The 14,377-nt window shown below is 44.0% G+C and overlaps 1 protein-coding gene across 2 annotated transcripts in view; it reads right to left on the reverse strand.

Annotated features, from left to right (window-relative positions):
• Positions 1-268: 268 nt before the first annotated feature.
• Positions 269-14,377, reverse strand: part of ADAMTS8 (ADAM metallopeptidase with thrombospondin type 1 motif 8) — a 48,822-nt gene continuing 34,713 nt past the window's right edge. The window contains exons 5-10 of one of the 2 annotated variants that reach the window (XR_014542089.1): positions 13,345-13,643; positions 12,685-12,868; positions 11,405-11,580; positions 10,536-10,711; positions 5,742-8,821; positions 5,181-5,607 (exon numbers count right to left, since the gene is read on the reverse strand). Coding sequence is in view for 1 of the 2 variants with exons in the window: in XM_083588438.1 (XP_083444564.1) it covers positions 8,089-8,821; positions 10,536-10,711; positions 11,405-11,580; positions 12,685-12,868; positions 13,345-13,643 (1,568 nt within the window). In the remaining variant the exon portion in view is untranslated. Of the gene's footprint in view, positions 8,822-10,535; positions 10,712-11,404; positions 11,581-12,684; positions 12,869-13,344; positions 13,644-14,377 lie in introns of both variants that reach the window. The other variant, XM_083588438.1, reaches the window with a different exon arrangement.

Below are 14,377 nucleotides of genomic sequence, written 5' to 3' on the forward strand. Positions count from 1 at the left end.
TAGCACCAAACCAAATTTTGCAGCTGGCCTTGACTTTTTTTTTTAAAGGGCACATTAGAAAATCTGGGGCTAGTCCTACATATAGTAGACACATTAAAGTTAATGGGCATGACTAACTTAGGTTCATTAACTTAAGTGAGCCTACTCTGAGTAGAATTTAGTTGCATACAACTCCCTGGTATACACATCCCAGAAGAAATAGTGTATGGCTTGGATTCATCTTTTGTTTCATGGGAAATGTATTATACCAGTAAAACGATTTATACTATTTTTTTTAAAAAAACTGCAGTTTAATGTGAAACAAGAACAAAAAATAGCGAGAGGAATATAGGTATTATTTCTTACAAAGGAGAACATCCAGGGATTATCCCAGATATCTGAAAGAATGTGAAGTGCAAGACTTGTGGTTTGGCTCAGGAAACTAACCCTCGGTCATCAGGAACCCTATCTTCTCTTCAACCTTCTTCATAGGGTAATAAATGTTCTTGGCTTCTATAGGAGCTCTCTGCATCCTGCAAAAAGGGAGAGTGGGACTGTTGTTGCCAAATGTCTTGTGTCTACAAAATTAAGATAGCTGTTTGGCAAGGAAAAGCTTTCTGGCTAAGAGTTCCAGTATTTCCTGTACTGGTCAGATCTCTCAAACTACTTTTTGTCCTCCTGGTGTTTAGGAGTTTCTGCTTCTGGTTGCACCCAGAACCTTGAAATGCAGTGGGAGCATCCAAGGTTTTTGGACCAGACAAAGTTCAAATTGGTGGTTAAAGACTGAGGCAACCTTTTTTCTTTCCTATCAAAAGTGGGATCTAAAACTCCCTGGTTTAAATATACCCTCTTCTCCTTTTTTGTCTCTCCAGAGGATTTGGAATTGCCTTTTATGGAGAAGGGCTGTAGCATGGGGTTTTTGTGTGCAGGTAGTCCTAGGTTCAACGCCTGGCATTTCCTGTTAAAAAAGCAGGGCTGGGAGCATTGGTGCAGTAGTCCAGGGTCATGGTGGTAAGTCAGAGACCCCTTACTATTTCTGTAGCAGAGTCCCAGTATTCTACAGCCACCCTATTCAGCATGAAAGGGGAGCTTTTTTAGTCACTGTGTACTTCAAAGATAAACATTTAGAAACACTGAAAACAAGATGCTTCAGTTACTATGCATATTAGATAATTAGGTATATTAATTGTATGCAGTAATGTGTATATTAGGAGAAACTTGCACTAAAATGCTGCTGAAGTTTCAGGATTAGAGAGAGAATCCATAAACAGATGTGGAATGCGGAGATCTGAACTTAAAATTGGAAAAGTGAGAAAGTGAGAGAAACCTAAATTGGCAGATTCACCCAACCCTGATCACTAACTACCAAGTATATCTGTTTCAGGCTGCAGCTGTTCCCTCCCTCTGGCCGTTCCAGCGGGATAGCTTTTAGGCAGTCATTAACTGGCTCCATTCAAGGGGAACAAAAACAGCTTCCCCTTTATTGTCAAAAAGGTGCTGAGGGTCAGAGCCCTTGCGTAATGGTGGATCCTCTGAGAAAAGTTCTTTTCCTTTTCATGTAAGCAGAATGAAGCTGCAGCCTTCACACAACAGCTGAGGAGCCCATCTTAAAACCTGCACCCACTGTGCAGAGTGGCTTTGTTTGAAAGGTTGCCATCTGCAGGAAACAGGGTCATCCTTGCCTTGGACTCACCCGTCTCAAAGCTGCCAGAGCACATTCCGCACTGTTTCAGCCCCGAGAGGGAGCAGCCAAGTAGCACCACAGAATTCCATTGCTTTTTCCCAAGAATGCACCACATCTCCCAATCTCCCAACAGCCAGATGCTGAATGACCTTCAGCGCTGGCATCAAAAATCCTGCATGTGCTAGATACAGAAATCTGCCTGTGCCTTGTTTCCACAAGAAAAAGCAAAGAGGAAACATGCAGCAGCTTTGATCACACCAACCTTCTGCTGATGGATGTTGCCCAGCAGCAGCAAAGAGTTGTTCCATGCGTTACGCAGAACGAGTTGGCAGACTTCTGGACTGTACCATTGAACAGTAGATGGGGTCATTGCCAATGTTCCCTCATGTAAAGAAACTCTCTGTACACTATGAACTAGCACGTCAGGGAGAAAAGAGTAGGGCAGCCCTCTCTGGGATCCAGGAAGCTTTCCAAGTGAAGCATTTCAGGAAAATATGACCCCTCCATCAACAGTCTGATGTGATTCAGTCTAGCATTCTACCACCTCAAGATTTGCAATCGGTAGAATGTCTCTAACTCTTTGGCCTCTATCTGCATTATACATTTAAATCCGTATCATGGCACTTGAAACAGTCACATATTCCCCTAAAGACTCCTGGGAACTATAGTTAATTTTAAGGGCGCTGAGAATTGTTAGGAGGCCCTTGTTCCCTCACAGGGTTATAGTTCCCAGAGTTCCCTGGGAAAAGGAATTGACTACTGAACCACTCTTAAGAATTATAACTCAGGGGAGTTGGGATCTCATAACAAGCCTCAGTGAGCTTAACAAACCACAGTTCAAAGGATTCTTGGGGGAATCCATGCCTGTTTAAAGTGGTTTGATACTGCTTTAAGTGTATAGTACAGATGGGCATGACATTTCCAAAGCAGGAAGAGCCAAACTATCCTATTTTTGTCCCCAAATGCCCAGTGCTTTCCTTGGTCTGTTTACATGAAGAGCAGCACGGGGCCTTACTTTGAGCAAGGATGCCAAATGTCATGTTAAGTTACAAGGTGGCGGCATTTAATTGTGGGGAGACCATGCTGACCCTTTTGCCAGACGTGTCAAGATGGAACTTTAACAAAGTGAATCTGCTTTTCTTAAGGTTGAATCCAGCCTAGTTTCTCATACAAGTGAATTCTTAAGTAACAAGCTATTCCCCCTCCTCAACACCAAGTTAATTCAGGATATAATTCTGAGTCATTTGGACATTGGGGGCCTTAGAAAAGAAATTTGAGGACCACACAGGTTTTGATGCAGGAGGAAGCTCGTTATAAGCCCGTTGTGCACTAAGTGTAAAGGAAGGTGTTGGGCCAGCCTTCACTAAACTGATGCACTGGATGGTCTGATGGGAGTTGTAGTCTGAAACATCTGGAGGGCACTTGATTGGCAAAGGTGCATTAGACAAACCAGGACTGACCTAATGGTATACAGACTACTACATGGGTAACCAACACCATGTTGGCTACCCTTGGAGTACTAATTCTTACAGTAGAAATGAGCAGGCTCCAGGACTTGAAGGTTCCACTAAAATAGAGACTGGGTTTTTGAGTCCATAGGTGGATAAAGGAATAGGGTGCCCCTATATTGGGACGCAGATGGCGCTGTGGGTTAAACCACAGAGCCTAGGGCTTGCCGATCAGAAGGCTGGCGGTTCGAATCCCTGCAACGGGGTGAGCTCCCGTTGCTTGGTCCCAGCTCCTGCCAACCTAGCAGTTTGAAAGCACATCAAAGTGCAAGTAGATAAATAGGAACCGCTCCGGCGGGAAGGTAAACAGTGTTTCCGTGCGCTGCTCTGGTTCACCAGAAGCGGCTTAGTCATGCTGGCCACATGACCCGGAACCTGTACGCCGGCTCCCTCGGCCAATAAAGCGAGATGAGCACCGCAACCCCAGAGTTGGCCACAACTGGACCTAACCGTCAGGGGTCCCTTTACCTTTACCTTTAAGCACATATTAAGCCCAGGATTTTGTTGTCAGTACCACATCACTCCTTGCAACTACTGCTTGTGTGTTTTTCTGAGTGCATACAGGGGTAGAAAGAGGAAAGTATGTTGTATGTTAAAGCCTTCTCTATATAAAAGTATTTTACTGGGAGATAAAATGTTCAGTTGATAGACAGTATATCTCAGGATGGTCCTGATTAAGCAGAAGTGAGGAAGGAACCACATGTTATGGAGGCACACCCTTGTTTCACAAATATGTACACTCCAGTTATCACAAATGCAAGGTTGAGGAGGAGCATGTGCAGGAAAGAAGTGGCAGCTTGGAGGGGTGCATAACTCTCCACACCTACTAGCTCTCCACTGTCATCTGCTTCCAACCCCTGGAATATTAGCATGTGTGATCAACATAAGAAGCTGCTTTATAGTACTGGTCCAACTAGCATAGTCCTGTCTGCACTAACTGAGGGCAGCTCTCCAGGGTTTCAGGTGGGAGTCTTCTTCAGACGTACCTGGAAACTGAACCCTGGGACTGTTCACATGCAAAGAATGCAGTCTACCATTGAGCTATGGCCCTTCCCCAGAGGTCCGAGAACCCAGTCTTTGCTCCCCAACTCACATGCTTCTTCTACTACATGCTGAATCCCATTAATTTCAGAGGAATCCAATTCTCACTGCTTAGTAGACGGGGGTGTAAGTTTACATGTGCCTCCTGCACTAACTTGTTCTTTGGCTTCCAGTATTTAACCACTGGAACAACTAGCAGGATCATGCCTGCTGGTGTAAGATTCAGAATGAAATGTGATATACAGTTAGGGCTGCCGGATAGTGTTACTGCCAAGCATTGGAGCAACGTGCGCATTACAATGGATAGTGAGGATAGTTCCTGGAACTCAGGGTAAGTATTTCTGTCCTCTTGAACAGGAACAGTTGACTAGAGTATCCGCTAGCAATTCTGCATCTTTCAACCTCCCTTCCTCCCTGCAACTCTATTCTATAGAGCTGAGGTTTGCTTTCTGAAGCAGCTTGTCACGCAAGCTCCACCTGCTGAAATCTCTTCTGCACAACTATTAAAGGTGCAGGAGTCCTGTCCTTTTTTGCTTCTGGCCATCCTAGTTCTCTTCTCACTGTCTCCGCAGATGCCAGAGATTGAACTCAGAACCTTCCCCATTAAAGCATATGCTCTGCTATCCTGGTATGGCTCAGTGCAGACTTGCCCTAGTGAGAGATGGGAGGGTGTCAAGCTTAAGGCTTGGGTGCTCACCTTTTACTACCAGGTAGCATGGGGAACTAGATTCCTCTTGCTTTTGGCAGCAATCTATGTTCTCGAGCATCTCCTTTGCTGCCAGGGAGCCTGGGAAATATTGCTTACGATGCATTCCAGTTCAGTTCACTGAGACAAGCAAGGACTGGGAACTCCATTTTCCATGCGTCCCAGTGGCAACAATAGCACTGGGGCCTAAGCTTGAGGCCTCTCCAGTGCTTTTTATAAACTATATAGTGATTTGAACTTTAAGGATGGATAAGCCATTATGAAGAATGTAGGGCTTTTAATTGGTGCACAGTAATTAGAGCTACAATCCTAAGCACAAAGTCTTGGGTAGAATTGGAATACAAGGGTGATATGAAAGATTTAGCAAAATAACAACATCTGCTGGATATTCTCTTAGTTTTTTTGGGATGGAAAGTTGCAATTTTGATTCAGCGGAAATATTTTCTGAAGTTCTACATACTGCCATTATTTTCCCTGGCTGCTATAGCTTCAGCACCATTCCTGTCCTCCCCACTCTCCGAGTTGCTACTTCTCCTTTCTTGGTTTTTAAGGGATCACATGGTGAAGAGGATAGCACTAGAATGTCATGTATCCAATCAGATAGATGGCAACTAAGAGAGGAAGTGCAAATGGAACATAAGAAGAGGCCCTGCTGGATCAAACCAAAGGCCCATCAATATTTTTGCATTCTTTTTCACAAGGAATGCCAAAAAAATACCATAGGGGAGATGTTTTTCAGCTTTTCCAAAAGTGCTTATAGAAACTGTGAGTAGCCAAAGCATGTGAAAGTCACCAATATTTTTCTAGAATATATAGATTATACATTCATACCATACGTCTAAAGCGCTCACATACCACTTTTAACTGTCATGGACAATCCTGGGAACTGTAGTTTTTAAGGGGTTTGGGAATTGTAGCTCTATGAGTTCAGCATCTTTAACAAACTAAGGTTCCCAGGTTCCTCTGGGGGAAGTAATGATTGTTAAAGTGGTATCATAATGCTTTAAATGTGTGGTGTGGATATGACCTTATCAGCTTTGGGAATGTTAACACTGTCTATGAGCATGATGCCATACACTTAAAGCAGAGACAGTAGAAATTGCTTTAGCTTTGATGCCTAGTTCCTTGATCCAATAGCTGTAATGTGATATTTAATCACTGTTTCCCTGTTTCATGTGCATGAACCTTGAGTCACCTTAGCATGAAAGCCAGTATGAAGACATGGTACGTATAATAAATCCACAAGTAAAGCAAGCTGTTGGGTGGGGAGAAGTATTGGGGAAATATGCGTAAATATAATCACATCCATATTATTATATACACTGAAACTGAGCCAACTATTTACAAGTAATGAAATACACAGTAGGTATTCTGGTTTCTTTTTCGGAATAATCTCCTTATGCAAACATGTAGCTGACAAACACATAATGGCCTGGAAGCAACAAGGGTTTCCATAGAAAAGGAAATGCTAAACTGTGCTCAACCCAAGAGATGGCTGAGGTGCCTTTCTTAGGCTGTATTACACAACTGAGCAAAGGCGTCCAAATGTTTTGGATCAATGAGCCTGTGCCAATTTTCAACGTATTTTGTTGTGTCTCGGTTTATAGAGTTTGTTTGCTGAACTCACTTCCTGATTTACAAAGCCTGGATCCAACTGGGAAGGGAGTTTTATTTTCAGGCCATGGCGGGACATTGCTTGGTGACGTTATCACCAAGGAACCGTTTTCAAGGACAATACTCAGAGTAGATCTGTTGAAATTAATTAACCCAAGTTAGTCATGTCCTTGAACTTCAATGGGTCTGCTTTGAATAGGACTAGCACTTCATTGAAGCCCAATTGTGTCTCCCTTCACTAAAATAAGGGGTGGTGGTATACCTTTCATAGAGTTAAACCTATATCATCTTTCTTTGGCTCACAGCATTATTATTAAGCTTAACAAAGCTTCCAAATTGGCAGATGTTGTTGCATGGCAACGAAAAGGAGGATGAGCCACACCTGCCATTTTCAATCCCTAAAAGCCAGGGCTGAGGATTGAATGCTGCATGTCTGTGTCATTCTGCTCACGCTGCTTTTAACCATGACAGGATGCTCTAGTCAGAGAGCAGGTGAAAAGAGAGGCAAAAGAAGCTGCCTTATACTGAGCTAGATCCTTGAGCCATCTAGCTGAGTCTTATCCACACTGACTGGCCCTCCAGGGTTTCAGATAAGCTTGCATTTGATTGAGCCTGGGGCCTCTTGCATGCAAAGGAGATGTTCTACCACTGAGCTACAGCTCTTCCCAGGGTTTCTATGTCCCTCATGCTGCTGTTCCCAATGACACGAGAGTGCAGGTATCAGATCAGTCAGCTGCAGAATTTTGATCTAATGGAGAACCAGTCTATTGTAGACCATGGCCAACAAATCACTGCAAGAAAAACATCACCATATAATAAACACTGTATATAATAAGCCTTCGACTAATCCTGACGAAAGCCTGCAGAACAGGTTTGAATTGTGTACCTTGTTTTGCAGCTGAGACAACCGTCGGAAAGTCAGTTACTCCAGCAGAATCCTTCTGATTAGGAGCTACGAGTATCATGGCCAGCGTGGGATTAAGTGGCCTGCTCATTCATATACAGATATTCAACATGGGGGCTGGGTTAGGGGCCCACAGTAGATAGTTGCTATACTGATTATAGGAGCTGCATACTACTGAAAAACTGATTGAGGGTATCCCTGTATTTGAAGAGTGATAGGTTCTTAGATGCCATTTCTGTGATAAGACCCACAAAAAAGTTTGGGGAAAGTGTGAGGAAAATTCAGGTCCAGCTTAGGACCGGTTTATAAATTCTCCTAGGTGTAAAATAGTGGCCTGGAAAAAAAAAGAATATTTTTTTAAAAATAATTACCATTATTCATCCAAAATCCCATGCTATTCCGCGCTCGCGCCCCTGAGGTAGATGCCAATTTGGAGGAAGACAATGCAAGAGAGAGAGAGAAAGAAAGTGGCTGGTATTCAATGCCTGCTATTCTTTCAAACAGGTCTACCCAGCAGGGCCTGCTCAGGTCAAATAGTGCACATTTGCCTTTAAACCTACATCCTTGCTTGGCCATGCCAAGCCTGGTTCGGGTCAGGTTAGTAGCCTATGTTACACATGCCTCTGATCATGTGTCGGCCATCCCTCTGCCCTCAGCACTCTTGAAGCATGCACGCGGTGGTAGCTGCTGGCGGCCGCGGTGAACCACATTTCTCTGAGGTGATAGGTTTCCCTGTGTAGTCAACGCACAAGGGGCTTCGTGTCCGCATTCCCTCTCCACATGTTTGAGAACAGGGGGACCAAGGCCCCATCTGCCAGATGGGGCATGGGAAGTCACTGCAGGGCTTGATGTCCTCAGGCTTGAGGGATTTGTTGCAGGCTGAGGAGACCTGCCCTTCCACATCCAGACACTCCACTGCTCGTCTCTGCCAGCCAGAGCCGCACGATTTCGAGCACTCGGACCAGTCTCCCAGGACCCACTGTGACGTTAGCATGGGCTTGATTACGTTGGCCAAGTTCTTCTCCTTGCTCTTCTGTTTGCTGAAGTGGACGTCCTTGGGGATAAAGAAGGTGTATCTCACCCTTGGGGGGAACAGCTCAGCGGAAGCGGTCAACACTTGGACTGTAAGTGGCTCCGGGAGCTTCTGGAAACTTTGGATGCGTTCCAGGGTGGTAAGAGAGCCACTATATCTCAGTACAGTCCCCTTGATGAAAATGTCTTCTTCCATAGCTGAAATGGCAAGGTTTCCATTCAAGAGGTATTTGCCATCCAGGGTTTTCAGGGCTAAATAGTTTTGGTCAGGCCACACCCCTCGGCGACCATGTTGCTTGATGTCAATATTGGTTGCTCCTGCGGGGATTGTGACAATGTCGTTGTATCCAAATCTGTGGAGACCAAAGAGACATGTTTGTTTGTTGTATTAATACTGTGGTGGCCTCTGGCTTTAAACAATAAAAAATTTCATTTATTCATTCCTCCATGGTCAGATAATTTTGTTACGTCCGTGGTTTTTAAAGACTTGTTTTTATTTCAAATTTCAAATAATTATTTCATACCATTTTATGCAAATGCTTTTAAAAATTAAGTGGCATGAAATAAATATTTCCAAATAAATAATAAAATAAATCATTAATATGTATTCTATCTACCACAGAATGAAATTGGCTTAAGTTGTCATCTCTCCCAAGCTACCCTTAGGAACTGTGGCTATGTCAGGGGACAAAGGACCGCTAAGGGAATGCCTAGCACCCTCACCAAACCTGTAAGTCCCAGGATTCTTGGAGGTGGGGGAGAGAGGGGTGATAATTCAAAAGCCGTTAGGGCTGTTGCTGCATCAGGTGCAGCATCCTAGAAATGTAGCAGAAGCCAGAGAGACACTTCATTTCCCAAGAAAAGAGGGAATTGGATAGGGCAAAAACAATGAGTTTTGATCATAAATACAATTTTATTTATTTATTTTTTTACAATTCCTTTACAGTGGTACCTCAGGTTACATACGCTCCAGGTTACAGACTCTGCTAACCCAGAAATAGTTCAGGTTAAGAACTTTGCTTCAGGATGAGAATAGAAAATTGTGCTCTGGTGGTACGGTGGCAGCAGGAGGCCCCATTAGCTAAAGTGGTACTTCAGGTTAAGAACAGTTTCAGGTTAAGAACAGACCTCCAAAACGAATCTAGTACTTAACCTGAGGTACCACTGTATATATTCCTATCACAAATGCCTGGATGAAGTATTGAAAGAATATTGCTATCTGCCTGAACTTCAAGGTGTGTATCTCACTTGAGGGTTGTTGGAGAACTAGGTTGACATATCCTTAACAATGGTAGCTGGCAGATCCTTGTTCTTGCTTGCACATCAGAGCTGTTTGCGGATTCCCCAGCTCAGTTACACAGCCCATGCCCCACTGGTAGGAACATACACTGAATGGCAGCAGCTCTCCTGGGCTTTAGGTAGGATTCTCTCCCAGCCCTACCTGGAGAAGCTGGGAAGTGAACCTGAAATCTTCTGCATGCAAAGCAGATGCTGTCACTGAGCTGCTGTTGCTGCTGCTGTTATTATTACTTCACAACAGAAAGCCATCAAAATAGCATACAAAATAAAAGTGGAATAATACATAAGCTCTCAAAACAATAACACCATTCCTACAAACTCCAGAAACAGCACAACAAATTTCTTCAGCTACAAAATTGATATTCCATAAAGGACCATGGCCCCTTCTGCAAAGAGACCCTCCCCTATCCTCAGCAGGGAAACTGCTTTATACATTGGTTGATCTATCTTATTACTGTTTGCACTGATGGGCAGTGCCTCTGGAGGGATACAGACAGGGAACATTCCTAACTGGGCCAGAAAATGCCAGGAACTGAAACTAGGGCCTTCTACATGCAAAGCTACGAGGTTTCCCCTTTGATCTATGATTTTTGTGCTTCTGTAGCACCATCTTTAAATCCAGCTCCAGAACCATATTAAACAAGGAATCAGGTCAGCCATCGCCTCCTATGCAGTCTTCCTCTGGTCTACCCTGCCCTCGCCCAACCATCTCCCTCCTTCGCAATACTAGGATTGGATTGGCTCAGGTTGCCCTGGTCTGCCTCGTACTTAGATTTGTTGAGTGAGCCAGATATTTTCTTGCAAGTTGAGCCGTTGCCACCGCAAATCCCACACTTGTCTAACTTCTTGGGCGAACCAATGATGTGGTCACAGCCAGCCTTGATGCACTGCCCACTCACACAAACAGAGAGGGTGTCGGGTGCACAGAGGGTCCCATCAGCTACCTGAAACAAAAACAAAGCGAGAGCAAAGTGAGGTTCCGTTGCCCTTCTCTGTGATACCATGATTTAGGACAGGCACCCCCAAACTCGGCCCTCCAGACATTTTGGGACTGCAACTCCCATCATCCCTGACCACTGGTCCTGTTAGCTAGGGATGATGGGAGTTGTAGTCCCAAAACATCTGGAGGGCCGAGTTTGGTGATGCCTGATTTAGGATAATCCCAGTCTGCTGAAATGTACATACAGTTTGCACATAATTCATTTTTTTGCTTCTTCGTTTAGTTGCAAAAAGAAGCTCAAATGTGCTGTAACTAGAATATTAAGAAAAGTGAATAAAATGGATTATAATTGGAAATTGTTTTAGTTTAATAATGATATTGGAAAGCTGTTACTTTCAACTACAAGGAAACTCAGAAGGGAGGGACTAGAGGAAGTCAACCAAGATGTTTAAAAGGTTGGATTTGTAAAGAATTAAGTTTGTTGTTATTGTTTATTTGTTTATTGTTTATTGTTCCCTTTTGCTTTTTTCGTTCATTGATGTATTTTTCTTTTTTTCTTTTTTCCCCCTGTTTTTGTGTGTCATTCTGCTTTGTGTTTTTTGTTATAATTGTGGAAAATCTAATAATTTTTTTTTAAAGTGCTGTAACTGCTCGAAGGGATTTTGAGGTTACGCTCAGAGCAAAGAGCAAGTCTTACTTTGGACTCAAACACTTTGAATTGACGGGTTCCCCCTTTAGCCCGGCAGAACAGCTTGCAGCGGTCTCGAGGTGACACGCCTGTGTACATGGGGACCCACTCCAGCAGATTCCCGTTTGTGTCTGTATAGTTGTAACTGTCATACTTTTCACACTGTTGCTCTCGAAAACTCTTGCCTGCAAAGGAAAGGAAAGGCATCTGATTGCACATGAAGACATGGAAGCCCAGAAAAACAGCCATAGCCATCCTGGCTAGTAGCCATTGATAGCCTTCTCCTCCATGAATTTTCCTAATCCTCTTTTAAAGCCATCTAGGGTTCTCTGTGACATGCTTCTGTAGCAAGTCCTGATCTTGTTCATGTTAAAGGGCATAGCTAGACTGCAGCCATCGGTCGTGTTCACATCATACATTGGAAGCGCTATGTTATCACATTAGACCAGAGCTTTCGAAACTTTTCATGTTGGTGACACACATTTTAGACATGCATCATTTCACGAGACAGTAATTCAGTTTTACTAGCAAACCGGAGCTTAAACTAACCCCTTTCGAGCCCCTGGAGGAGGACGGGGAGCGCTTGCCCGACACACCTTCACACTGCAGCCAACACATGAATGCATTGCTACACACAGTTTGGAAAGCTCTGTTTTGGACAGTCGCAGCTTCCCCCAAGGAATTCTGGGAGCTGCAGTTTGTTAAGTGTGTTGAGTGTTATTCGGAGACTCCTATTCTCCTCCCAGAGCTACAATCCTCAGAGTGGCTTAAAAAGCAATCCCTCCTCCCAGGGAACTTTGGGAACTGTAGTTCTGGGAGGGCAATAGGGATCTCCTAGCAACTCTTAACAGTCAATAGCAGACTACAGCTCCCAGAATTCTTTGGGAGAAACCATGATTGTTTAAAGTGATACCATACTGCTTTAATTGTATTGTGTGAATTTGGCCTTAAAGTAAGTTAATAGTCATTCTGTCATTCCAGGGACCCCAGGTATTGTAGTTTTCAGGGGGGGGGCAATATTAATGATCTCTAACAGGTCATTCTCTGCATCCTGACTAGACTAAAAATCCCAGGATTTATGACAGATAAAGCAATAGAAAACAGACAAATGTCTGCAGTGTAGTTAAGCCTTACAATATATTAGCTGATATCTTAACGGCTTCCTGCCCATCCTTACAATGGTTGCATTCTTGTCACAAGCTATTTCCCTTTGGTTGGGGTGGGGTCAGCTCTGCTTCTTCCTTCTGGAGTCAGTGGGAATTAAGGTTTGCCGGGAAACAGCTGATTACCATTCGGTGGGCATTCCTCAGTGTGGCATGATTCATACTTGACTCTTTGGCCTTCGCAGTATTTGCCTCCATTCTTAGGTGTGGGGTTGTAACACCCTCTTTCGGAGAAATGCACTCCTCCACCACATGTCCTGGAACATGGCCTCCATGGGCTCCAGGGCCCCCAGTTTCCATCCACTGCCGGCTGCAAAATACAAATCCCTGAGTTAAGGCCCCGATTCCAGCTGATTTGCCATTGGGAGGCTGCCCCAGCCCCCATCATCATGGCAGAGAGAAGACCAGCTTGCCCCCATCCATTGGTCAGCAATGGGGAAGTTGCTCCAGTACTGGCTTTCCCTCTTCCCTCCCTGGTCCTCTTTCCTTTTGTATCATGTCTACTGGATTTGTATAGCAATTAGAAATTTTTGCATGCTTTAGTTAAATATAAGATGATGATGATGATGGTAATAATAATAATGTCAGGCGTGAAGGGAAGATACACGATCCCTGTATATTTTTCCATGTGAGTGGGAAGGTATTCCTGTGTTTATAATTTTGAAATGTCAGGAAGAGAAAGGGGTACACACTCTGTTTGGAGGAGAGGTCATAGAAACTGTGTTATTCAAGTGTTATTTGGCCTTTAGTAAGAGGCGGGCTGCCTGCTTCTCACTAGATAATTACCTCAGGCATCACTGTATCTTGGGCCACACATTGTCCATCCAAACACATCTTCTCTGCCCCACAGGGTGTCCCATCCGCCCAGGGCAAGCTGCCATTCCTGGTGTGGCACAGGCGCTCCCCTGCCTCCAGCTTACACCAGAGCTGGGAACAGATGTCCTCCTGCGTGGTGTTTGGGCAGTGTCGAAACTCCTTGCCAAAGATCTGCTGGCACTGATGATCAAGGTTGTATAGGGGGACTTGCCCTGGAAGGTCTGTGGGGAGGGCAATGGGTTCGGCAGGTTTGTCAAGCAGGCAGTCACCTGGTGAGGGAGAGAGGTAAAGAAGGTCACACCAAAGGCTGCTTTTTATTCATCTCAATAATGAATAATAAGGATTTCAAAGGATGGTTGTATTTTGCCTTGCATATTGTTTAGGAAAGTGTGAATCAGGTAGGTACGCCTTTAAATGTGTACGGAATCAGCTTCCCAGCTACTGCACAGCCAAAGTCAAATCGCATACATAACAAAAGAAGTCTGTATTCCAATTGGAAATATCACAAAATCTAGAGAAGCTAAGGATTTCCTTGCATAAGAACAACCTCCTGGATCAGGCCATTGACCCAATGAGTCCAGCATTCTGTTCTCCCAGTGGCCAAGCAGATAGATGCCTGTGGGAAACTCACAAGCAGGACTTGAGCGCAAGGGCACTTGCCCCTCCTGTAGTTTCCAGTAACTGTGTTCAGAAGCATTGATGCCTCCAACCATAATGGCTAACAGCCACCTACTCTCCTCCATAAATTTGCCCAATCCTCTGTTTTTTAATTTTTAATTTTCAATGCAAAATTACAACAAAAATTACAAAGATAAAATCCAGAAAAAAACAAACAAAAATAAAGCAAAGCAAAACAAACAGAAACAAACGCACACACACACACACACACAAACCTACAGAGAAAACCATCATCATAATAATCTTTACGTACATATACACATATTTACTTCTGTACATATACACATATTGACTTCCTTCCTCTGTTTTGAGACCTCAAAATTTT

This window comes from Podarcis filfolensis, assembly GCF_964270895.1.
Source record: "Podarcis filfolensis genome assembly, chromosome: 15".
Lineage (NCBI taxonomy): Eukaryota > Metazoa > Chordata > Lepidosauria > Squamata > Lacertidae > Podarcis > Podarcis filfolensis.